The sequence below is a fragment of the Hippichthys cyanospilos genome, chromosome 15, assembly GCF_059441005.1.
Source record: "Hippichthys cyanospilos isolate Australia breed blue-spotted pipefish chromosome 15, RoL_Hcya_1.0, whole genome shotgun sequence".
NCBI lineage: Eukaryota > Metazoa > Chordata > Actinopteri > Syngnathiformes > Syngnathidae > Hippichthys > Hippichthys cyanospilos.
In genome coordinates this window covers 15,096,947-15,122,747 of record NC_142383.1, presented here as the reverse complement: position 1 = coordinate 15,122,747, position 25,801 = coordinate 15,096,947, and the positions used below count along the sequence as shown (strand labels likewise).

The 25,801-nt window shown below is 38.6% G+C and overlaps 2 protein-coding genes across 3 annotated transcripts in view; one reads left to right on the top strand and one right to left on the bottom strand.

The window, feature by feature from the left end:
• ric1 (RIC1 homolog, RAB6A GEF complex partner 1) overlaps window positions 1–20,493 on the bottom strand; it is a 33,060-nt gene extending 12,567 nt beyond the window's left edge. Inside the window, exons 1-8 of one of the 2 annotated variants that reach the window (XM_088435101.1) lie at window positions 19,894–20,493; window positions 17,682–17,789; window positions 6,606–6,685; window positions 5,202–5,309; window positions 2,682–2,827; window positions 2,468–2,604; window positions 1,144–1,235; window positions 648–736 (exon numbers count right to left, since the gene is read on the bottom strand). In XM_088435101.1, coding sequence (XP_088291227.1) covers window positions 648–736; window positions 1,144–1,235; window positions 2,468–2,604; window positions 2,682–2,827; window positions 5,202–5,309; window positions 6,606–6,685; window positions 17,682–17,789; window positions 19,894–20,034 — 901 coding nt within the window. In that variant the 5' untranslated portion in view covers window positions 20,035–20,493. The remainder of the gene's footprint in view (window positions 1–647; window positions 737–1,143; window positions 1,236–2,467; window positions 2,605–2,681; window positions 2,828–5,201; window positions 5,310–6,605; window positions 6,686–17,681; window positions 17,790–19,893) is intronic. The other variant, XM_088435102.1, reaches the window with a different exon arrangement.
• On the top strand, window positions 19,917–24,558 carry exosc2 (exosome component 2). Its single transcript, XM_088435103.1, has 10 exons — window positions 19,917–20,020; window positions 20,786–20,983; window positions 21,466–21,567; window positions 21,904–21,949; window positions 22,026–22,115; window positions 22,186–22,251; window positions 22,340–22,408; window positions 22,479–22,655; window positions 23,529–23,657; window positions 24,337–24,558. Exons 2-10 carry the CDS (start codon window positions 20,862–20,864, stop codon window positions 24,415–24,417), a joined length of 882 nt encoding a protein of 293 aa, XP_088291229.1. The 5' UTR covers window positions 19,917–20,020; window positions 20,786–20,861; the 3' UTR covers window positions 24,418–24,558.
• The last annotated feature ends 1,243 nt before the right edge of the window (window positions 24,559–25,801 follow it).

Below are 25,801 nucleotides of genomic sequence, written 5' to 3'. Positions count from 1 at the left end.
GTTTATGTTGTGTTGTTGTTTATGCCTGCGCTTCCCAAAATTCCGCGAGGCTCCAAGCATATAACAGAGTAACCCGGAAGTACAAGACACCAAAAACAAATGTGGAACCTACTAATCAAAGCTTCGTTCATAGGGGGAATTTCGTCAAAACCACCAACATGATTATACACACACGCAAACATTAAAACACTTTTTTTGGCAAAAGTCAAAATGTATTTATACAGCCCTTAATCACCACAGGGTCTCTGAGGGCTTCACAAGTGAAAGAATCACAGAACATCACACATTTCACCACAGCATCCCCAGAACAAATCATCCAGAAGGGCAAAATAAACAAAAACAAAACTCAAACCCCCATCTGGGGAAAACCTTGAGAAGGGACCAGAAAATAAATTTATGAAACGTTTGAACACTATTGTAATGTTTTGAAGGTGTAAAACTAGATTAAAATATAAACTATTTTTATTCACCCTTTAACTACCACCAACTGGAAAGTTTATCACATAAAAGCAACATCGAAAATGTGGAATTTTACATTACGTTTTTAAAAAAAACAATCGTCACTCTGGGGTTGAATGTAACGATTGCTCCACTAGAGGGAGCTGTGAATCACTCAATATATTAAAAGAGAGAAACAAATCTGATACCTGGGTAGTGTTTTGGGGTCAGTTCCAGTTTGTGCGAGAGCTGCATAGATCCAGTTGTAGTGTCGATCATGTAAACCAACACTGAGCCACTGGAAAAGAGAAGGAAAGAATTCTGAAACATTTGGATCAGGGGTGGGCAATGTGTACCACAACAATTGTTGCATTAAAAAAAATCTGCATTTTTTTTAAATTATGCATTAATTATTGCTATTTTCATGCGTGTTGTTAAATAATAGCTGCGCCCACACATAGAGAAGCTTAGTGGCTGAAGTAAAGTGCTACAGACATGTTTCTGACAAGCACACACTAGGGAGCCTGGGCAAACATGGGCTGACACATTCTCACACCGGACGCTCAACAATCGCCCTCTGTGACACGCAAGCGAGAGCGAGAAGGCTTCTCCAGCCGACGGCGCGTTGTGGCGCGCATTGTGACACATTTGTTCACACTTACTCAAGCAACTCGCGCCCTGCCAAATTTTGGTCAGGCCACCTACCTGGCGCAGCCGAATGCCATCAGTCTGTACTTGTTGTTGACGGCCACGCAGGTGCCGTCGCTCACATCTGCCGCCCAGACGCCCTGCAGCTGCTGGACACGCAGGAAACGTTCATTCAAGAGTGTACCAGTCATCTTAAGGATTTCATCTTTTTACAAGTGTCCTTCCTAACCTTAAGTCAATCACCCATGTAGTTAAAATGGACTTCTGACGTCAATATCCGTCAATGGCAGTGAATGAGACAAACTAGCCAAAACAAATAGGTAATATTCACAAAACAATTTAGTAGCTAAAAAAGTATCTAATTCCATACCATTGATGGGTTATTGATATCAAAGATTTGAAGAGTTAATGGCTTGCTGTTATATGGTGCTGGTATTTAGAGATGATAAAATATACCTTAGACTACATCTAATATAATTTTCCGTCAATCCTAACTGGATAATTTTTCATGGGACGAGAGTGGTTGGGAATGACTCATGTGCACTTATGAAAGCATTCTAAAATAACAATGGCATTGCTTGAGAGAGGTTGACAAGAAGTACATGGACCAATGAGATGAGTGGGGAACAAGAGGTTGGTAATTGGCGATAATTCTTCAAGTATGAGGAACTGTCGAACGCAAATCCTCAGGTGATGACTGAACTATGAACAATAGAGCGTAGACCGCCAGAGAGTTGTGCTGCTCAGCACAGTAGAAAATGTAGTAATTCTTGAAAAAGAAATGGTAAATATTGATAATTTTCATTTTTTTGTGTGTGTAACAGAGAAAATGTGAATTGTGTAACAACAAATTAAAAAAAAAATAACAAAATAAGCCTACAGGATGTCTACCAAATACAACCAAAGAATTGTTTAAACCATGGGAGTTTTTTTTTTAACGACACTTGTGGTACTTGAGCCAAAAAATGGTTCTGCTGATGATAACCAAGTGATAACCAAGTCATTTATGAGACTCCCTCAAATTCTCCATTGGCACCAAACCTATCCATACACATTTAGTTGTTCTCTCTTTTGGACGCTAAAAGTAAAAGAAAAAAACAAAAAACAAATAAAAGCCCATAAATTTAGACAAGTACCACTCAGAGCACCACCACCACAGAAACATTTCATGACGCCTCTCAAACGAAAATTTCATTGTGACAGAACATATGCTTGCATATTCAAACGGGCCTTTTGGTAATTTCCCTGCTCCTGAAAATAGGACACGGTCTCATTAAGCTCAATCAGAGATTCGGCTCAGTGAACTAGAAGGTTATGTGTGCGAATCGGAACGCATATATAACAGGTGCTTTGAAGTGGTCTTGTGATTGAGTGTTCTCACGTCGGCGGTGATGGTGCTGCTGAGCGGCGTGATGAAGCCCAGACGGCCGTCGCTGAGCACCACCGCAAAGCCGTCCAGCGTCTCGCAGTACTCCACGCAGCGGATATGAACCCCTTCCAGGTCCAGCGATGGGCCCCCTATAAAGATTCAGATCGTTATGAAACTTCGTTTTGTTCCCTGGGAGTCTTAGGTCCGGGAATTCCGATGGGACTACCTCGAGCTGACTGCAGGTCTAGCGAGAACGGGACGGCGGTGAGGCAGATGGCCTTCCGTCCGTTGCCACCCGGGCCGTCCCAGTGCAACACGTGGAGGTAACCGTCAGCGGTGCACACCAGCAGCTCCTCCTGGAGGGACTGAAGGCTGGCAGGACAAAATGATTGGATCAAATAAATGATTAGTGAGAAGTGATTCAATCGGTTTTTGAAACGCACCTTCTAACACCTTAAAAAGTTGCGTAATGGGATTTAAATGCATTTGTGTGTGAAATATATGCGACTTAAGATCCAGTGCAATTTCCCCCCTCTTTAATCATTTAATTTTCCCCCTTTTTTATGAAAAAAAAAAAAAAAAAAAGGTTGCAGCCACTACCAAGCTAACATACATTGAATTGATCGTTAAAACAACAACCAGAATCTGAGCCCGCTCTTTCCTGCATTGGAGGAAAAAGAAGATTTTTAACCGATGGGATAAGATACGTTTTTTTTTTAACTCACAAATCCGTTTGATGTTTCTATGTTTTTTGTCAACATATAATTCAGTGTAACTGTGATAATCCTGACATTTTGCTCATAATTTTTTCATACCGTTTCAACTCTGGTTGTTGTCACACGACATTCGCCGCACAAACAGGCCCCTGTGTGCACGCGTGAAGCGGTTCATTGTCTTATAAAGAGGATTACAACAACTGCACATCAGCACGACCACAATATGCGTGGATGGAAGGATTTTTTTTTCTACTTTCAGCAAATATAAAATAAATAAAAATAACACACCCACATGACGCCCGCGCAAGCAAGCTGCCCCAGTGAAAGGCTAAAAGAGAGCTTGTCAATACCACAATGGCAGTGAAAAGAATACACAAAGAGATGACAAGAGCGATGAAAAAAAAAAACTGGGGGGGGGGGGGGGGGTGAAGTGACAACTCTTGTCTGTCAGCAAACAAAGAGGATGCAGAGGAAAAAGTGAGTCAAAGAAGACACACACAAAAGGTTTCTGATCAAATTCACTTGCTCGGAGTACTTTTTAGACGTCAAAAAATATACATTTGTATACAGTATAAAAATGTGATGAATAAAAGATCTGCCTTGTACAATTAATGCATTCCCCCCCCCCATTTGCTGTTGATTGAAAAATGGCATCACATTTGCTAAAAGCTCAACTTGTGAACGTCACATGACCAACAGGTGAGCAGTGATTGGTCGGAAAAATGTGTTTTTAAAGGCATAATTGTACAAGAAACACAATTTAGTTAGCAAATTAAATCTTTCAATACCATAGACATATATTTTTACATTTATTATGTCCAGACATTTGAACTAAGATTAAATAATTAATCAATATCCATTAAAATCCCAGCACTAAACGTACCAAAGACATTGATTATTTTAAGCACTGAGTGTACTAAAGCTATTATGTTACGTATGTAATCAATTACGTCAGGTAATTATGGATAAGAGTAATCAATTACTTTAAGTAATTAGGTACTCAAGCTTTATATTAAGTAAAAAGGTCAGAAGAAATCCATTCATTTAGGTACAAAAGTAATCGATTAAATTAGGCACTAAATAGATTATTATTGTATAAAGAAATTAGAATACTTTAGTATTTAAATATCTAAAGTAATTAATTGCTTTACGACCAAATTAATTTTTTATGAGAGACGTTTTTAGACAATTCTTTAGCAAATCATTTGAATTTTTATTTATTTTTTTAAGATAAATATCTGGGGGGGGAAAAAAAACCATGAAAATGTCTTTGGAATCGAATGAGTTAATTAAAGACAAAAAAAAAGACCCTACAGCTGAAAATGGCTAAATAAGTAAACTATCTCTTTAACGATGGATTTGATAACATTAATCTTATGTAACGCCGCAAAAGAACAAGTTAGAGTGAGGAAAAAGCACACACACACAAGCAGCTTTGTTCTCACATGTATCTGACAGAACAGATGCTCCTGTTTTTAATCAGTAACCCCGGCAGTGCTAGCGCATACTTAACAACAGATTGTAGTCTTTAATGCCTAAACCACAGCAATGTATAGTTATGTGCTTTCCGCATTGAAATTGGACCTAATCTAATTCTTCGAACCAGCGTCAAAGAATCCGATTGCTTCAAAGTTCCTCGCACAAAAGTAAAGAAGAGATAAAGCACACAAGCTGTATTCTATACAAAAAAAAAATCTGGAACTCTAGCCAAATATTTGTAATGCTATTTTTTTCCACCAGCTAGTTTGTTTACATATTTTGCCGCAGAACAGGTCAACCGGAAAAGCTTGAATAGTGAAGCAAAAAAAAAAAAGGGGGGGGGGGGGCAATACTGTCAGGCGCTCTTTCAGCCGTGCCAACGTTTAGGTTCTCCAACTACCAAAACTGAAAAAAACGCGCTACGTTGAACACATCAAGCAGAAGTTGAAGTCGCTGTAGCGACACAACATGACGTGCTGGGGCGAGATAACCGAGAGACATCTGACTTCTTGACAAGATAAAAAAAAAAAAAGACAAAGTCAGCAGCCTACCTGGTGATAGGGGCCTCCAGATCGACAGGTTTCTTGATCTCCAGCGACAAAGCGGGCGCGCATTGCTCCTCCTTGTAACCCGGGGTCGCCTTCACCCGAGGGCTGCCCCTGGGCATACAAGCGCGTCACCAAGGTAAAAATAAAAGCAACAAAAAGCTGCAACTCGTGCCGCAACATGCTCACGAATGCTGTTATGCCATGCAGGAATGTGAACCCACCACTCCAAGAGAAATGGGAACAAAATAGACTTTTTTTCATTCAATCCCTAAAAGTTCAGCCGTTCATTCCGACGTACCCATTTATAGATTTTTTTTATCCCAAGCGTTAGATTATAGGAGGGTCTAAAATGGTTTCAACCAAATAAATTAAGCACTACGGTAATCAATTACTTTAGCTAATTATTAAAATGATTGATTACTTTGGATAATCAACCACTAAATTAATGATTACATCGGGTAAGTAAAGTGATTATTTTAGGTAATCGAGTACAAACCTCATTTATTTTAAGTAAACAAGTAGGAAAGTAATTAAATATATTAGATAATCAAGTACTAACAGGATTATTTTTACAAGTTATCATTACTTTAGGGTTAGTAATTGATTACTCTTAGTACTTCACTGCCTAAAGCAATTGATTATTCTTAGTAATAACTACTAAGTCATGAATTACTTTAGAATTCAGTATTTAGTAATTTAATAATGGATTACATTAAGAAGTAAAGAAATATATGGGTTACTTCAAAATAATCAATCAATTTAGTTAACATAATTACTTTAGCACTTAACTCATTCAGTGCCATGGATGAGAATTCTCGTCTTTTAAAATAGTAATAACAGTAATAAATGAAAAAAAAAATCTCATCAAAGATGTTTTTTATGGAGGGTAGCTGACACCTTTGACTAATGCTTATCTAATACAGTATAAAACAATTGAGCATTGTAGTGACAACTGTGACCATTGGATGATAATGTTTCCACACATACAAACTAGGTATTACCTACATGCAATTCAAAGTAAGAAATGGAAATCAATCTTTCATATGTTACCACCCGTATTTACATAGATATAGCACACGATATTCTGTTGGCCTTGAAAGAGGAGTGAAAACGCTAAATATACAGGCCCTCTAGAGGTTTCCTTTTCCGATAACGCTTGGCACTGAAAGAGTTCATCGCCGAAAGTAATTGACTACTTTAGTCATAAGTAACTTAAGTGTCTAAAGTCATCAAGTACTTTATGAACTTAAGTATGTAAAATATGTTTGCTTCTGTGCTCATTTAATTTGGTAACAGCTATTTTAAGACATTCCTGGAATTGAATGGCTGGGCTCTTAAAAAAAAAAAAAAAACATTAAAATACGTTTTTGGGATTGAATGAGTTAATGAGTGAATGGGGTCACTCACTTTGGGTAGATCGGTTCGTAGAGGTACTTGTCATCACCGCCACCCAGTACAGAGAACAAGAGGATGTAGCCTTTGGCAGTCTGAAAACAGAAACAAGTTCAGTCAGTGAAGTAGCATGAGTACATACTTTCTTGTATATTAATTATTGGCAGAATGTGAAAGGCCAAAGGGGCAAACAACAATATGAGATAAGAAAACTGCAAGTGGAATTAAAGGTGCGAGTAGCTAGCTTCACAATTTAGCATTGATTGGAAAAAATGTGTCAAGGATATTTTTTCAGTTTTTTTTTTTTTTTTTAAGATAAGAGGGGGGCATTCAATTATTATAACATTTTAACAATATACATCTTTGTTGTAAAATTATAAACATGTTCAGGCAGCTTCCAGCGACTTCAACATGTCTGAGTTAGATATTGCAAATAATTCTTAAATAAATAATAAGAGTTTCCTTTCTTTCTTGAGTGAAAAAAAAAGAACAATAGACATGTTAAAAATGTTTAACAAAAACAAAATATTTTGACTGTTACCAATGTTAGCAGAATCTCATAAAACTGTGAAAATTTAAACGAATAATTATTTTAGAATAATGCAGTTTTATATTGATGCATTATAGACAAATTCCCTAAAAGCTGTAAAAACAAGCGAGACAGACAGCGTTATATTTTCTACTATTCATAAAACAATATGGCTGCTTTTGCCATTACAAGACAGTGACCAGACCAGCTTTTGAATGATTTCTCTCAAACATGTCCGATTATGCAAAAGCTTGTGCACCGGATCCATTTTTATCAGTATTTGGAGGTAAAAACAAGCGAGACGAAAATATTTTCTACTGTTCATAAAACAAAATGGCTGCTCTTGCAATTACAAGACAATGACCAGACCAGCTTTTGATTGATTTATCTCAAATATGTCTGATTGTGCACAGGATCTATTTTAATCAGTGTTTAGAGGTATTTCACATTCAAACCCCCCCCCCCCCCCCCCCCTGTAGTTATGACTGATAACACCACCGGCGCAACAACAACAAACCATGTTTACCATAAGCACGACAGGATCCAGGTTCCTAGCTGCATACTGCTTTGAAAACATATTTATGTCAAAACAACCATCAAAAAAGACCATTTAGCTTTTGAATGATGAGGATTCTGTGATCAAACAAAGAGTAGAAACGGGCTGCCGTGAGTTAAAAAACACTCGTTCTACGCTAAGTTGAACAGAAAGCAATATTGCACCGCCTAATGAGCAACGCCTGTATAATTAAAAGAGACTAATGGATCGCCTAAGCCACCACACAAGACAGATCAATCAAATGTCCCCTGCCTACATTTTAACCTTTGGGAAACAATAACAGGCGGGAACAAAAAAGGAGAGCGCAATTGAATTCCACGTCGGCGTCTTTAATATATTTAACAGGCAACAGAGATGACTGCAAAAAAATGACATTTTAATGAATGGCCCCAGCTGTTATTTGTGGGGGGAAAAAATGTTACTGCCTGGTATCAAACTGTTTTCACAAAGCGCAAGAAGGCACGCTTAGTTACTACCAAGCATACTTTTTTCGCATTATAGTTATGCAATAATGGAAGTATTTTTCAATATAAACAATGACTGTAATTACGATTTACTATTCTGTCCGCCTATGTTAATGAGAGAAAAACATTCTGATTGTGTCGGCAGTAGCGATATCTTTTTCAGCGTTGTTAGGGATTATTAGCAAGGCTCGACTGAAATGAATTATTTGAGGGTGATAAGTGGCAGATACAAACACAGATTTCAGAATAATCGTCTGATTCATTTAAAAAAAAGAAATATAGAAAATAAAATAACATGTATCCTGCTAATGCATAGGTGTAGAACTCCAGTCCTCAAGGGCCGGTATCCTGCAGGTTTTGTGGTTTTCTCTCCTCAACACACCTGATAAAAATGATCAGCTCATTAGTCGGCTCTGGGGGAGCTTGAAAATGATCCTAATCATTTCAATCAGGTGTGTTTAGGGGAAAAAACCGGAAAACCTGCAGGATACCGGCCCTCGAGGACTGGAGTACTACACCTGTGCGCTAATGCATTTCAACTGGAATCAATTATAAGCAGGAATATCAAATAGCAGGGATCTACTGGGAAAAAAAATCAAGACAATAATTCCTGTCATATATGTTACATATATATGTAATTTTTGACTTTTTTTTTTTAAAGAAACTGAGACCTTAAGTGCTTTGTTTTGAATGACAGGTTCGTTCACGAGACAATACATTGATATTGTAGTCACGTTTAATCGTGAAAGTTTCATTATTGTAGCCTTTATTTTGTTAGTAAGCTAATACAGCCAATAGCTTTTGTGGTTATAGGTAGATTTGTTTTTTTGCTTCGATTCGGCTCTTTCAATATTTTAAATTGCTGACCCTATGAGTATAATAGAATGAGGATTTATTTTTTTCACTACTCAGAGGCTTGCAGTATTCTATGGCATTTTTTTTAACCACTGGAATTTTCCAATGCGGCAAAAGGTCCCCAAGATTACTTTGTGATAAAAAACCAGGAGCAGAGACGCAGCTAAGCAATATAAAGCTGGAGCATAACCTTAGCTCGACACGTAACCAGGACCTCAAGTGAGGTCTGCAAAAACAATCAAGACTGATGGGCTCCAAACCAAAGAACTAAAAGTTTCTGCTTCATGTTTACCAGGTTAGAAGCAACGAAAGCTAAGCAGTCAAAATCATACAGTGGATTTTGGAAAGAACCCACGATCGAGGCATGAGAAGTCTTGTTGTCACTCGATGACGTCAACCACAGAAAGTGTTTTTGTTGATTTTCCACCAATGGTGTAAAAGCAGCATTATGGGCCTCATGCCAGTCATAAAACATTGCGAGCTCTCGCTGACAGGGTGGACATGCTTGCAACAAGTTCCCATTTTTTTATGAGGAAACATTGCTTTGGAACTGCTGACTTTGACCAAAATTTGTATGCCTCTTTCACACATGCAAATTTCAGTTAACAGACGCTATTCAAAAATACTTTGGAGGGTTTTTTTTTTTTCCCATTCTGCTTAAGACCAAAGACAGCTGGTAACATAACCTCTCCTACCAAAAAGATCCAAAAACTGGAAAAAAAAAAGTTGGTCTTAAAAGTGATATTAGATTTATTTAGTCATTTTTTGCAGTTAAAAGTCGAGTGAAATTGTCGACTGAAAATGACATTCACTCAAGGCTCAGGTAACAACCAATCATTGCTAAGCTTGCGGACGTCACATGATCAACAGGTGAGCCATTGTCAGATGTTACCAGATCCTTGAGCACAGTCGACAATAAGTGGCAAAAATTTTTTTTTAAATGTATTAATTGTACAAAAAATATTTCTCTTGTCTAGACAGTGTTTAGACCTTGAAGAATTGTATGCACATATTTGCGTTTTTTTTGTTACCTGCATTAGGTTGGAATAGTTTTATGTAAATATTAAGAGCGTGACATTTGCAGGACTGCAAAGAAGGTTAAAATGTGAACAAAAAGTATTGTATTGTGGCCACAGTTTGACCCTTGAATGGATTATTCCCATTATTTCCCATGGGAAACATTAATCCAAACAATGCATGCAATGGGTGTAACTGTGTATGTAACTGTGTAGTTTATAATCTGCATTGGGGGAATGGGGGGATTTTCGGGGAGGGGGCAGTCCAAAATTCTGGTGAAACTGCATTTCAAAAGCATGTTAATTACAGGAGGCGAGAATGTAAATTGGGGGACAACTACTGCCCTCAGATAGGAATGCCCATTTTTTTCTTCTGTGGGCCAAATTAAAACAAAAAAAAAAGTGGAAGGAAGAGATAGAGGCCACTTTAACTTCTGTCAATGAAACAGAGGATAAACTACATATGCATGAGGGTCATATTGTCTGTCTACATGAGTTGCGCCACTGTGTGTGTTCAAATATCCAAAAAGCTTGAAGCCTCTTTTTTGAAGACTTATTTATTTTCTGCCATACTACTACTTGTTGTGAAGTCAATTTACTTCTACCAAACAGCACTTGTAGATCAGGTTTTTATTCACAGGTCCTACCTGAGACAAAACAACAACAACAAAAAAAGTTTCAAAGTGTGATATACATAAAGTAGCGCCCTTCAACACCATCCTCCCGCATTCACACATGCTGAAGTCCTCAAACAGGAAGTGGTTGCCATTGTCTGCCGAGGACCCACTAAGCACACACAAGGGAGTCTGGCAGCACTTTGCCAAAGATGTAAAATAATGTGGGGGGATGCCAGGAAAGAGCGAACAAAGTAAACAAAAAATGTGACCGTAAACTATTAAAGGTGTCCTTTACAACAACGCTTCAATTAAGACGGTTGCATTAAGTGTTGACAAGCAAACACAAGAAACCGGAGACCAGGCTGCCACTTCACTAGTCAGGGCTCGTGAGCAGATGGGATTCGCGAAAGGTCAAGTCAGCAGAAAAGTGACGACACACGGAGCCCTATTTGCATGTTTAAACAGGCCCCAAATGCCACCGCGCAGTAATGCGGACGTTCAATTTTGCAGCCTCCAGTTACAAAACTACTGGCACAAGCAGACAAACAGAAGTTCGGCCGGTCGCTACCATGCACATGTTTAACAACACCGCCGTGCAAGTAGTGCAGATGTTTGCTTGTAAATACAGGATGTCAAGTAGTAAGCAGATGTCGGCTTCTCTTTACCTAAGCTGGAGTGAACTCCTAAACCATCACAGTCAAAAGTAGAACTGGGCAATATATCTTTTTTTTTTAATTAATTCAATTTTCGGTGACAATTTTAAAAATAATACATTTGATATTTTCCTCCCTTGTTTCTTTGGCCCTCATGACTTTTCATAACATTAGCATCGCACTTGTTTTCTTCAAACTCAAACCAAACAAAAGGCTAGTGCGACATGGCTAACAGCGAAAGAAAGTGAACCGTTTAGGATTTAGGTTCCTCTCGCGAATTGGGGAGGGCAATACAGCTCAGCACCAAAGTATTAAATTAATTCCTTCTCTTTTGAAATAATATCAGTGTTTAGAAATGAATGGCAGGAGAGATATTTTTACCAGGCAGTTACTAATAGGGATATTTTTTTAAGCTTGTTGGGTCAAAAGTCTAATTCATTATAGACAAAATGTGAAATTTTCACCACTGATAATGAAAACATAAGTATCCATTGATTCATTTGACAACTTCATTTTTCTTCTTGTAAAATGAATAACCTGGCGTCGAATGAAAATGACATAACGTGATGAGGTCTGCAGGTTTGCCCGTCATTAGCTATGCAAAATAATGCATGTGCATGTGGGTTGTTTCATGTATTCCATCTGCACAGCCATATGGGATACGCATCACTTAGAATGTACATGGAAATAGACAGTGAAAGAAAATCTGATACAGGCTTTAAATCTGAATCGGGCACTTGGAACTCAAGAGTAAACCTAGCCTCAGAGGTCTTAAAGGAACCACTCCAGCTCGGACAGTGAATGCTAATCGTCCGTGGAGCCCAATAGGCTAAAGACTATAATCACGGCCATTAGTGGAATTAGACACAAAGACGACACGGAGGGAGATCGGCTTGAGTTACGCAAATATGAACTGAGCACAAGGGGTCCATAAAGGGAGCAGGAACAGAAGTGCCCGACTATAAAACACCAAGTGGCCAACTGCTGACAATAAGAAGCTGGGAACCTTTCAGAGATTGTTGAAATTGAAAACAGAGGGCAAGTGAGTTTTTTTTCCCGCCCTCTAAGTCAAAGGCCAGCAGTAAACAGACTGGTTGAAAGCCAACGAGTGATAAAACTTCAGCTGGTGTCTGGGATGGGCATTAAGAGTTTGAAGCACCGACTAGAATACAATGAATGCTCCGAGGGCAAGTTGTGTTCGCTTGCTAAGTGTGAAATAAAATTCCTGGAACCAAAACGTAAAATTAAAATGAGATGTTCTTTGGTTTATAGATACATGGAGTGCTCGTTACCGTGGGATTTATGTTCTTACCAACTTTGGATGGTATGGTAGCACTAGCCTTTGGTAACCAGAGTTAGAATTAGTTTGAATTATTTTTAGAGAAAGTTTTTTTCATATTTTTTAAATGCTTGGGTGAGTGTAGTGTTTTTTAGTTTTTGTTTGTTTTACATATGGGATTAGGAAAGGTTTATTTCGCCAAAAATAAATTGCATGCAAAATGCCCAGACAATAATACTACGTTTAAATACCGTATTTTCCGCACTATCAGGCGCACCTAAAAGCCTTACTTTTTTTTAAAAGCTGATGGTGCGCCCTATAATCAGGTGCGCCTTATATGTGGATCAATATTGAGATTGGGATTCGTAGATGGGGAAAGAACTGATACAGTAAGCTTTACTTGTTTCTTTTTTGTGTTTACAGTTGAACAAGGTTGGTCGGATAGACACTGAGTTATTATGCTATTGAGAGTTTAGAGTTATTATTTGAGTTATTACTTTGAGAATTACTGTATTGTGATTAAAAAGTTTGAAAATATGTCATTAATTGAGGGTGCGCCTTATAATCTGGTGCGCCTTATATATGAAAAAAGTTTGAAAATATGTCATTAATTGAGGGTGCGCCTTATAATCCGGTGCACCTTATAGTGTGGAAAAAACGGTAACCTTTAATGTAAACGTAACATAACGAGCTCATCGTTTATAGTTTGTGCATAACTTGCCTAAAAGCCATAATTAGGTAGTTATCATTGTCAACAGGTCTTGTGGGCATTTTACTTTTTTTTTTTGTTGGGCCATCATTTGTAGTCTCGTCTGTATGTGGATCTCTTTCTGTCACAATCCGTCCATTATTTCTGGAAGTTTATCCAGTTCTGTAATCGCCGGTCTCTTGGTCCGTCATCCAAGTGTTAACATAACTTCCGTCATCAACTTCAAAACTCGTCGAACCCATCTGTTTCTGGTTTTAATACAAGCTACCATTGCTCTCTTGGCAGTACACAGAAAATCATTTTCTGGATGCCCCAATTCAGAAAATATAGGCTTCTTTGTGTGTAGAATTACAGCAGATTCTTGTTCGCTGAGAGAATGGCGGGTGAAAAATGGTCTAGCGTACCTCTGCCTGACTGTATAATAACACAGAAGGAACGTTTGAGCCGAAAAACAGGATGTGCAGCCAGAAAATAAAAATACTTAACGTCTTTCTAGTGCTGCGTCGTTTTTTTGACACGGTGCCATATAAACAAATCCACCTCTTGCAATGTGTTAGCCGCTCTCATACGGATGAATAAACCTAATATAACATATAGGTGGGAAAAAAAAAGGTTTAGGAGGAGGATTGGATTCGTTTAAAGGTCTGCCCAGGGTGGGAACAGCTAATGACATCTGGAAAACAGCTGGTCTGGAATGTGAGCACAAAAATGGATCTTTTTTGTGTGCATTATATAAAAGTATGTTCATTTTTCAAAGGCAATTACTAATGAAGCTCCCTTGGTATCATATGTCACCTTTTTGCTATTGTATCTTGGCGTAATCAGCCTGAGAATGCTTCGGTTTTGCCAGCGGTGTGAGGTCACAGTGTCCTCAGTGACCTGTGAGTACCAAAATAAAAATAATGTCATTCCAACCAGGAGCCCATGCGAATGTTTGGGGCAATTTGCAAAGGAATTGCCTCGAGGCGTTCCCTGATATGCCGCGCTCACAATAATGGCCAGTGGAGCGAGGATTCTCTGGTATTTTTAAACTCCAGCCGTCTCTGCGCCCTGTTGTTTTTGGACTAGGCTGAGCTGGAAATGGGCCTGACCTTCTTCCTCAGACACATTTGAAACATCCCTTCATATGTGTTTCAGCCCACAAAAAAAAAAAAAAAAAAAAGCCTGGCGGGGTCAACAGAGATACAAGGGGACGGACGCTCTGGATTCCAAGCGATGCATGATTCATTGTTTAATTGCCATTCAAATTTTTTGCAAATGGCAACCGCTTCGGGGAATGTCATATTGAAATTACGCAGCAGGGGAGCATCAGTTAACGGCTGAATTTTGTTTTCTATGGCCACCTTACCTAATTCAATCAAAGGTCTCCTGATAAAGTTGTTCCACTAAAATCACAGTCAATATTTGTACCCTTTGTACTTCAAGACAATACATTGAAGGAATACTTCACCCTTTTAGTAATTTTCAGGAGACATGAGCGAGTACCGATACGTACTTGAGCCAACACAAGCATCAGAAGAATCAAAAATTGCCATTAGTTTCATTATATTTTAAGGAAAATGCTTGATGGGAATATATAGCTTTTTGTGTATCAAAAGTACTTCTGCTGTCGGTACTTGGTGTTGGTATTTGTGACTATTCAAGAGTTGAGTATTCGTAAAATAGTCTAAAAAAAGTGAGATCAAACATCCTGCATTATTAGCGATAAAAACTTGGCATTTTGTCTATAGATTTTCCAGGTATAATTAATACCCTTACAACACATTTTGCCACTTGCTGAAAACGGAAAATGACACAGGTACTAAGAGCTCAGGAAAAAAAACTATCCACATGTCACATGACCAAACCCAGAAGAGGTGAGCCATGACTAGTCGCTACCTGAGCTCTGAGCAACTGAGACGTCATTTTCAGTCAACAGCGACGGGCAAAATTAAATACTGAAATTAATTATATCAAAATATTACCTTATTTACTGCTGAAAATGTCAAAATAAATAAAGTATCCATTAAAAAAAAGTGTAAATGAACTTCATACATACATGTATGCCAAGTCCAAATCAGCCTAACAGGAAAATCAGCATTGTTGAAAATAGAAAGACAATAGAACACAAACCCTATTCAAATGTACTATAAATGGTGTGATATGTTGTGGTCCCTTTAAACACTATGTTTTGGTTAAAAACAACAAAAAAAAAAACATCTGTGGTCTCTACTAAACAGACACTATGGATGAAAACATCCCTGCCAGCATTTCACTATACACTACAAAACCAAGCTTTATAAATGTAAACATTGAAACACTGAAGGCTACATATTTATAGTAGTCACTTGAATTGCGGGCGGCTAAACCAAGAAAACAATTGTTTATGTATGTAAACAATAAATATGTACAGTAAGATACATAATGAGATTCTAAATGGAGATGCAACCCCTCCCAATTGAGACCAAACACAAAATTTGAGTGCTCACTGATATCTAGAACTGATAGTTGATAATCTAATTTTATGTTATGGATCGTGTGTAATTTTTTTTGCACACTGACTTATTTTAGACTCTCCTTATGGTAAACATGAGTCAGGAAAACTATGTAAATGAAAAAAAATAATGTCCAAAATGTGTGACAATTTCACAGTTTATTAACAGTATATTAACAAAAGATAGCAAAACTGTCTGTTGCCTGCGAGTCTGTTTTTCTGATAACATTGTGTGAATACTACTTTTTTTTATTCCCCTTAAAATCCATCACTGTACAAGCCTCCCCCTTTCTGTGTGCATTTGTAACACAATAGCATGAAACTGATTTTTTTAAGATATGAGGAGCGAGACTGTTTAACACTCATGTCAATCGCAGTGAAGTGCGAGGATGATTCGAATGACTGCAATGAGCATCGAGGATTGTGAGTTTTGGATGAAATCACAAACATTTGCGTGAGCTAAAATTCAACAAACAAGCTAACAAGACCACTGTCTCTTGGTCTTGTTGGAAATGTAAATAAGTTAATAGCTGTACATGCAGGATATCCTTAACCCACTCTGGAAGTAACAACAAAGTTTAAACATTGTTTACACGCAGTTTTCAATATAACGCAGTGTAAAGTTCGACCTTTTGCAGAAGTGTATCCACGCGCCGTGTAAACACTGCTGTCTGCCAACTCTTTCACTCTGATTAACTTAGCGGGAGACCACAACAGCCTTGAACATAATAGCGACATGCTAGATAAGGAACACAAGACATTCACACTGTATCAACGACACGGTTGTCTTTTAATCGCTACCGTTTGGCGCTTTAAGCGGCTACTGTTGAGTGTATTTAGCAACTACCGCAGCACTTAAAAGTTATATGGTGAAATACTAGCTCTAAAATCCTCTGGTAATGCTGAAAGCCTTATAAGATCTGACAAATGAGAACTGCTGAAAGGTTCTGGACTTCGGACAAAGGCGATGGTGTTTTTATGGGCCTCACGACGGAGTGTGACAAGCTCTCCCAGTCAGCGCCTTGTTCAAGAAACCATGACAACACATTTCTTCTCTCCTTTGAGTCGATTGTGAAACTTTTATGTGTGTATATGTATGGATAGCGTATGTCTTTACGGTCCGCTCCAAAAGTATTCGAACAACCAGGCCAATTCCTTTATTACCCTAACCCTACTGAAGACAGTTGGGTTTGAGATCAAAAGATTTATGAGACAAAAGCCAAGCTTGATTTCATTGGGTTTACAATTAGATGTGTTAAACAACTTTGTGAGTCAGCTATGTTTGTCCTCCGCAGCGTAGGCTCAGTCGAAGCCCTCAGACCGACTCACCAAACCCTTGAGGTCCACTCAAACCCAAGTTAAGAAGATCTAGATCTTATTCCAGCTACCTAATGTTTCCAAAAGCCTTTAAACGCCACAAATTTACGAGATTTTCTGATAGTCACTCACTAAAAAACACTTTAAGGTTCGGAAAAGTCGCATGAGCCCCAAAATATTCGGTTGTGTCCACTGTGGTGGACATTTGTTAGTGTATCATTTGACTCAATAGAGCTACACTAGTAAGTCCTAGCGTGCTCAGAAGAGGAAATCCTGGCCCTTCCAATGTCTCATTTGTTTGTGTGGGATGCAATTCACTTTGTTGTCTTGCAGAAACAAAATGGACATGACAATGGACACAAATGAATTGGCAGATTTACCTTGAGGGGCACCCATTTTTTCCAGATCACTTATTGGATGTTTACCAGCATTTTTTGAAGACCTTTTTCTCATAAATAATACACATATTTGTTTAAAAATAACTCAGTCAGGGTTAGGGTTATGCTCAATTGGACTCAATTAATAGTAAGGCTTTTTTTTGTCCTTTCAAAACTAATCAGCATTTCAGCTGATTGCAGAGTGCGCTCCATTCTGATGCAGTTAAACAAAAATCAATTACTTACCACCACAGCTATCATGGAGTCGTCTGGTTTCCATTCGGCCTTCTGGTAAAATCCAAACTGTGCCACCGCCTTAGCGGACTCAATGTAGCTTGCAATCAAAACACTGGGCTGCGAATGAGGGCAAGAAAAAAAAAATAGCTTCATGAATAGCGTGCAGAAGCGTATACGTGCGATTTGACGGAACTAAAAACATTGGTAACTTCTTCCAAACACACACGGCTATACTAATATTCACACTGCAAATATTTAAGGCTCATTAGGAATAATTTACAGTTCTTAATTTAGACTCTGTGAATAACAGGTTGGAATTGGAACGTAAGTACTTGTTGTCATAATATGCTTGTAGTGCAATTTTCGGTTTGTGCTGCGGATTGACTTGTGTAATGTCCCTCACCACGTGCAGTGCTTAAAATGCGCACGCTTAAAATACTCCACACACGACCACATTATATATTTGTTTCCCCATGCGGAAGATGACTTGTTTCCATTTAGAAAATGAAAATCATCATCCGTGTCAGGCTAGGCAATATTTATCATTTTATCAATTAATTGAAGTGTGTGTGTGTGTCAGGATTATTTTTTAGCTGCCATCTATTTGGTTATTGTTTTTTTTTCAAGAATTTAATACACATAAAATGGTTCCAAAGGAAAGCCCACAGCACATTTCCAAAGGTTGAAAAATATCAAGTAACATATGGCAGAGAGGTCTTGAGTTTGACTTCATTGTACAGTGTCGCAGTCGCATGGTTAAAACTTAATGACATCAGTGATATCTGCGCGCACACACGGCTCATTAGCATCTTGTCCTATTTTGGTATTATTGTACAATCAACTCATTCACAGCCAGCCCAGTTACGTTTTTGACTTATAAAGCTGTCTTGTTGAAATGGAAAAAATCTGCACACTTGAAAACACTGCTCTACTAAACAATAAAATGAGTTAATGTTCAAAACATCAGAAAAAATCTCTAGTTCGTTTTGACCCTGACCCCGAAGAGATCCTAGCGGGAACAGCAGCTGAGCTCATCCGATGCAGTGAGCAGATGTGCTTGTCGCGTTTGTCCTTTGCACTCAATGTCTTGCTGATGTGGGCGGAGAAAAGAACAACGGGAAGCAAAACATGGTCACATCCTGCATTGCGCTTTGGAAATAAACAGTGACCCTGATCCATTGTTGAGGTTACCAAGTTAGTTCGTCAGAGTAAACAAAGCACCCAATGGGCCTGTTGTCCATATTGGTAGAAAGTATTTTCGGTTCTGACAGGTATTTTTGTTCATTTTAAATAATTTTTAGGCAAGCTTAAAGCTTAAAATTGAAGTAAAAATCAAATCTGGTAATGTAGTCCATTAGATCTGAAATTGGAGTGTGTTTGATGCACTTAAAGAGATTTTAACAGGGTTTAAGCGGGTATTAGCCAATCTAATTGAATGCAGAGAGGAAAAGTACAAAAGTTCAAATTAAGAGCCAATTAATCAACACATTAAGCAACTCACATCTAAAATGTGGTAGAAGAGTTTCATCAATTAAAGGTTGGGGAAAACTGATGTCGTAGAATGCAATTTTCAAAGTGCATGTCGGGGAAAGACATCAATATGACAACAAGTCTGTTGTAAAAGTGTAGGAAATCCTAAATCAGATAACAAAAACAAATCCATGTTTATAACTTTGTATGTTTCATAAAGCAAATATGGAAGGAGGGCTGCATTTAAGCATTGAACATCCCTTGACACCACATACTGCATGTTTAAATCGTTTCATGAACTGTACAGATAACTAATTAGTTAATTACATGTGTTGCTGCATCTTTTGTGTTCAAATACCTGTCGCTTGAAGTGTCATAACATCGCTGCGCTGGTGCTTTTTTCGAGCCCAATTTTAAACAAAACTGACATTTAAGTTAAGCCATATTTAGTTCTATGCTCAATGACTAAAAGTCTAAACAAGTCTCTGAATATGCTTCAATTTCAATTCACTATTGTGTTTAAACTGCAGGATTGTGTCTAGAGAGGGCTGATCATGGAATGAAAGCATTCATCAGGTGAGTATGTGCATGCAGTACATTCTTGCGGTACGCTTTTGTCTTGATAATGTAAGTGCCTGTTTTACAAAATACCCTCCTTACATGCACGAATACCTATACAATTATTTCCATAATACAAGTGGTGATGCAGGCAATCTTTGCATGCGTGAGTTGCACGAGGCTGCTCTCTTACCCGACTAAACCAGATGCTGAGCTGGGTTTCGGAGAGCAGGGCGAAGTAGAAGCGCTGGGAGCTGGGCTGGATATGGAAGGGCTCCTCCGAGCTCCTCAGCGGGCACAGGAGCCTCCGTGGCCAGCCGGTGAGGAAATACATGACGGCCAATGGGCTCCGGCTCCGGCTCGGCTGGCCCCCCTTTTGTTTCTACTCCACCACGAGTGTGTACTTTTTAATCCGCTTCACACATGTTTGGTCATCAAGTGAGAGAACAAACCGGGAGGAAAAAAATGTTAGAAATTGAGGAAATGTTTTTGTTGCCGTTGTGGGTCCATGAAGGTCCACGAGAACAATCCTTGGAGCAGATGAAGCTACTCAGCTAGCCCAGGCTAGCGGAGCTTTCCCAACTTGACGCTAACGAGATCTCCCCGAGGCCGAAAACAAAAGCGACCGAACAGGGGGAGGGAGCACCAACAATCCCGGGGGACCTCTTCCCGGCGTACGAGGGGCGAAAATCGCCAGCTACCGCCGATGTGTCAATGGCCACGGAGTCGGGTCCAGTGGTGTTTACTGACCGTGCGGCGATCGGCTCTTACTCTTCGACTGCTTCTCACCGACGCCATGTTTTACTGGACGCTGATTGGCTACGGCGACGAAGTTTCTCTTGTTGACATGTGACGTCACAGGACCGTGCTAAATTGCATCGGTTTGTCAACACTGACACCAAGTGGTCGTTGTTAATCCTGCGAGTCCACGTGCTTACAACAAATGCGATTGTTTTAACACCTATTTAACTTTTATCTGCAATTCTTTTTTTAAGTCATTATTTAAGTATGTTTCCACTTCATTTTAATCTTGTTTGATGTACATTGATATGTTCGATAATTGCAGTTCTTCACAATTACGACAGATGGCGACTACCGGGAAACTCACTTCTACAACAGGGAACAATAAAACGAAGAAGAAAATTGTCACTGCAAGGCAGCATGGCGGCTGACATGAGATTACCAACAGTTAGAAAACTAGTATCTCTTTCTCTTTCCACTGGGGACCGAAGAGACCTGGTTGTACCGGGCGATATTATCACGTCTGACTCTGGGTTCATGAGGTAGGTTTGTTTATTTGCTGTTGTCGCCGTGTGAATAAATGTGAACCGTTTATAAAGTGAAGCTTTAAAACTTGAGTTGGTTAGCCCCTTCATTTGTTTATTCATCTCTGATAATTTGTTTAATTTTAACTTTAGTTTAATTAATTGCAGCACAAGTTGCAGTGTTTATAAAAGATGGAGCACTGCGAAGAAAATGCATTGTTTTATTAACAGTCCCAAGGCCTTAAAAAGAACACATTTTTGTCGATAAATGGGATAATATGCTACTCTTTTAATCTATACTATTAAATATAGTGCAACTAAAAAATACAAAGTGAAGGATTAAACATTTTGTGCCTCACAAATTAATGCTGCAATCCAGCAGTGTGCTCTTCCTTCTGGTGTACCTGATCTGGCCACCAGGAGGCAGTGCTTTTTAATAGTCTTGTAAACACTAAACAAGGAAAAATAGACTTCTGGCATACATTATTATATGTCTCCAGAGGCCATGGTACTTATGTGGATGAAGAGAAACTGACAGCATCTGTGGCCGGAGAGGTGCAACGAGTGGATAAGCTAATCTGCGTAAAACCACTCAAAACCAGGTAAGATGGGTACATGAACATCTTTTTTTAACATCTTAAATGGGTGGATTCTCAATGTAGTATGCAAAATAATCACTGTATTCAACCTTTTATTTTCAATTTCTAAGATTTTTAGTTTTTATTGTCTTTAATGTGAAATTCATTTTAATTGGATCATTAGCGTACATGTTTTTTCCCTTTAATAAAAGGCAACGTTGATGTTCAAACTAACGTTTAAATGGCCCATGGCAATAACGAAAATAATTTTTGACAGTCAAACCTCGCTTTTGATGAACGATTCCACCTCTAAAAATGAAATATTAAAAACAATTCTTACGGCTTTCTATTGGGCTGCAGGTTCAACGGTGAGGTTGGTGATGTGGTGGTGGGCCGAATCACAGAGGTATCATCTCCTATTCCTTACAGCTCCCATTTAATGCTCTATTATCTAATTTTATGTTGGCATATTTTTTGTATAGGTACAACAGAAACGGTGGAAGGTTGAGACAAACTCACGACTGGACTCCGTCCTCTTGTTGTCTTCCGTCAACCTACCTGGAGGAGAGCTGGTAAAAAAAAGCCATAAAGGCCAAATCTGGCCTTGCATTTGACACATGTGCCAAACGTATTTTTTTCCAGAGGAGAAGATCTGCAGAAGACGAGCTCACAATGAGAGAATATCTCCTCGAAGGCGACCTTATCAGTGTATTCTTTCTCCTCACTTCCTAATAATAATAAACACTATTCTTTTATAGTGTTTCACCTCGAATATATTTTGCCTCTGTGTTTTCAGGCTGAGGTGCAGTCAGTTTTCTCAGATGGCGCCTTGTCACTTCACACACGTAGCTTAAAATACGGGAAAGTAAGTGAAACCGCTAAATGGGTTTTAAAGTTGACTGTAAATGTGGTCCTGATTGTGTCTTTGTTTACAGCTTGGCCAGGGAGTACTGGTCCAGATTTCCCCATCTCTCATCAAAAGACAAAAAACTCATTTCCATAACCTCCCGTGCGGCGCTTCCATCATCCTGGGTAATAATGGCTTTGTGTGGTTGTATCCCACACCGGGACAGCTGGAGGAGGAGGCTGGGGGCTTCTATACCAGCCTTGAGGTAAGATTGTAAAGCTACAACTAATGATTCTTTTAATAATCTTATGTCTTAAAAAAAAAAAAAAGCTCATTTTAATTTCCATCCCTTTATGCAGAATAGGGCATTTCAAACTGACGTTGCAATAACGTAGGTGAACTAAAATAAAATTCATTTGATAGTTTGCTTCGTAACATCATAAAAAAGGGCTTTTTTTCCCCCCTCAAGTTAATACAAAAGATTTCATGCTGAAATTAGAAGGATTTGGACAATTGAATTGACTAGATCTCAAAGCAATCAATTATCAAAAAAGGTTACCAAGTAAATTTGATAATTGATGACTTGTTGATTAATCGTCGTACTGCTACTAATTTTGATAATAAATACAATATTGCTATAATACTTTTGTTGACTTTTAACTACTCAACGCCATGTTTCTTAAATATTGCATAGTAAGTAATCCTTTTTTTTTCAAACAAAAACTAAACTGAAACGGGCCATTTTGTGAATACAACTAAGAAAGCTGCCCTGAAAACTAGCGACAGCGAGCACCGACATTTGAGTGTCAGCGGTTATACTTATTTCTAAGGTATCAGTACATATGATGACTGGAACTGGAAATTAAAAGAATTGAAAAGTGAAAATTCATTGCATTTTCATTGGACAGTCTTAGACATGATCTGATATTGTTTTTTTTTTTTTGAGGGGGGTTATGTCTCAAAAGTACGAGTGGTACTGTATTAAATATCGGTGACTACTTGAAAAAAGTAGAATTAAGCAGTCATATTGAAAACTAATTCAAGCTAAATATTTATAAAACATAATGAAATAAAAGCTTACTATAGTGCAAATTACCCACCTATAGTAACCATGTAATCTTCATTGTCTCCCTCACAGCCTGTCAGCCTTTCGGACCGCGAGGTGATTTCCCGGCTAAGAAACTGCCTGCTGGCTTTGGCCGCGCATAAGTTCCTCGTATTCGACACCAGTGTTCTCTATTGCTACGAATCGTCACTACAACACCAGGTAAGAAGCAGAGAAAAAGTACAATGGCTGCCGATATATGTTGATTGTTCACAAAGCAAAGCGGATCATTTCCGAATCCTCCACCACATCGTCAACAACAGAAAAATCAAGTGTGTACCGTTTATCAGAAGCCAGTAGTGTGCATTTGACAAAACTAAATGCAGCTCTCCTTACCTTAGGGCAATGACTTGGTAGCAGGGGCTTCATATCTGTTTCGGATATGGCTATTGCTCAAAAATTGTGTCTCCAAAAGTATCATCCAACTGTTGCTTGACAGTAACTCCGGATCTTGGCCCAGCAGATCTGTTCTTTAGGTGTCATCCAGTGCACTGCAATGCGAGTGGTTGCAGATAACAAATTTCTAAAGCTCTCTGGTGATTGTGTTAGCTTGGATTCGTATTCTGAAGCTGCGTTCCCTTCTTTGGGTGCACATGCCGTCATATTTCACTGGGTGACCAGTTGTTTGTGTTTACCATGGATACAACATGCCCAACTGACCAGTCACATCCCACAATGCAACAGGGCTTTCCACAATACTATTAATACAACTTGAAACGTGACTTTTTTTAATTTAATTTAAGAATGAGTATTCCTTATTATAATTCTAACGTGACGGGTCACAAAAAGAAAAACTTAATGTTGCACAATGTGACACAATGCGTGTATGTTGTCTTTGCAGGTTAAAGACATTTTGAAACCAGAAGTGATGGAAGAGATTGTAATGCTGACGCAACAGAAGCTTATTGAACAGGAAGGTTAAATTGAGAATCATTTGCAAGCCGGCGCTGAGGGACATTACTGTCCTAAACAACTTTCCACATTTTTACCATTTTTGCATGATCTCTGCTGTTGGAATTCCAACCTTGAACACTTTGAATTATTCTTTTGTAGAAAAATAAATACAATTATGCAATAAAAAGTCATGATTTTCAATGTGTTGAAACTCAATTATATTGAGTGCTATGGTTACGTTTGTATGGATGAAATTATGCGTAAAATGCATGGAAAATGTCACATGATTGTAACCCAATCCGTATTTTATACGGGAAATTTTGATGAGGTTGCATTCGAGTGACGAGCGATAGGAATATTGACTAACGTTTGCCGCTTGGATATATACGACGGGAACAACTCGCTCAACTAATATGTCAAAATGAAGAATCACCAAGTGGGAGGAGGTCTTATTTTGTGTTTATTTCTTTGATCAAAACTTTGACATCACTGCTACTGCAGTAAACTCGTATTACTTTTCACGCCGGTTTCACGCGCTCATCTGCTCGCGTTGTCATAAAAGGAGGAAAAATATACAATTAACGTGGCGCCCGTACGTAAATGAAAAGTTCTTCAACTGATGTAATATTTCTGAGTGCAGGAAAATGAGCGTCATAAAACAATAGATACAAACTGAAACTTTGGCACATGTTAAGAATATAACTCCGCAAAACAAACAGCGCAATGAGAGCACATGAGAAGCCATAAAAAGATGTGCAAAACGCACTGCTTGTGTTGTTTTGAAGATCCACTGAAGTTTTAGCAACGGTAAAAACTTAGAATTTTCCTAATTTATATACACTGGCTCGCCTTTCTACACCTTATGGGAGAATTTTTTTTCTTGAGCAGAAGAAATCTTCACCAAAACGGAACCGCCTACAACTGCCACAGGATTTTTTTTCAGTTAACACCAATGAAATATCAGTTTTAATTCTCTTTATTTACAGGAACTAGTGAGAAGTAACACAAGCACATTCCCGTTTCTTAGTTTTCAATGTAACTATCAAATATTGTGAGCGCTATACTAAATGAGGGAAATATCAAGTCAGCAAACACTTCCTGTTATGCTTTTATTTTGAAAACGTCACCTCTCTTCGGGGCAGTACGAAACAGACGCTAACTTTGTGATGCAATCTCCTTCCATCAATTTTTCGTCTTGTAGATAAATAAACATATTTTTTCTTTTGCACTTTTGAAACTCCGTACATTTTAGCACTCAATGACTTGACGTTTCACTATTTATTTTTGTACAACTTAGGTGGTGAAGTTCACATTATTTTTTTCACCTCGAAATCACTGTGCAGAAAAAACGAGCAATCCTCACACCGTTCGTAACCTCGAAAAGGCGTAAATCGGAACCCCCGCATAGCCCG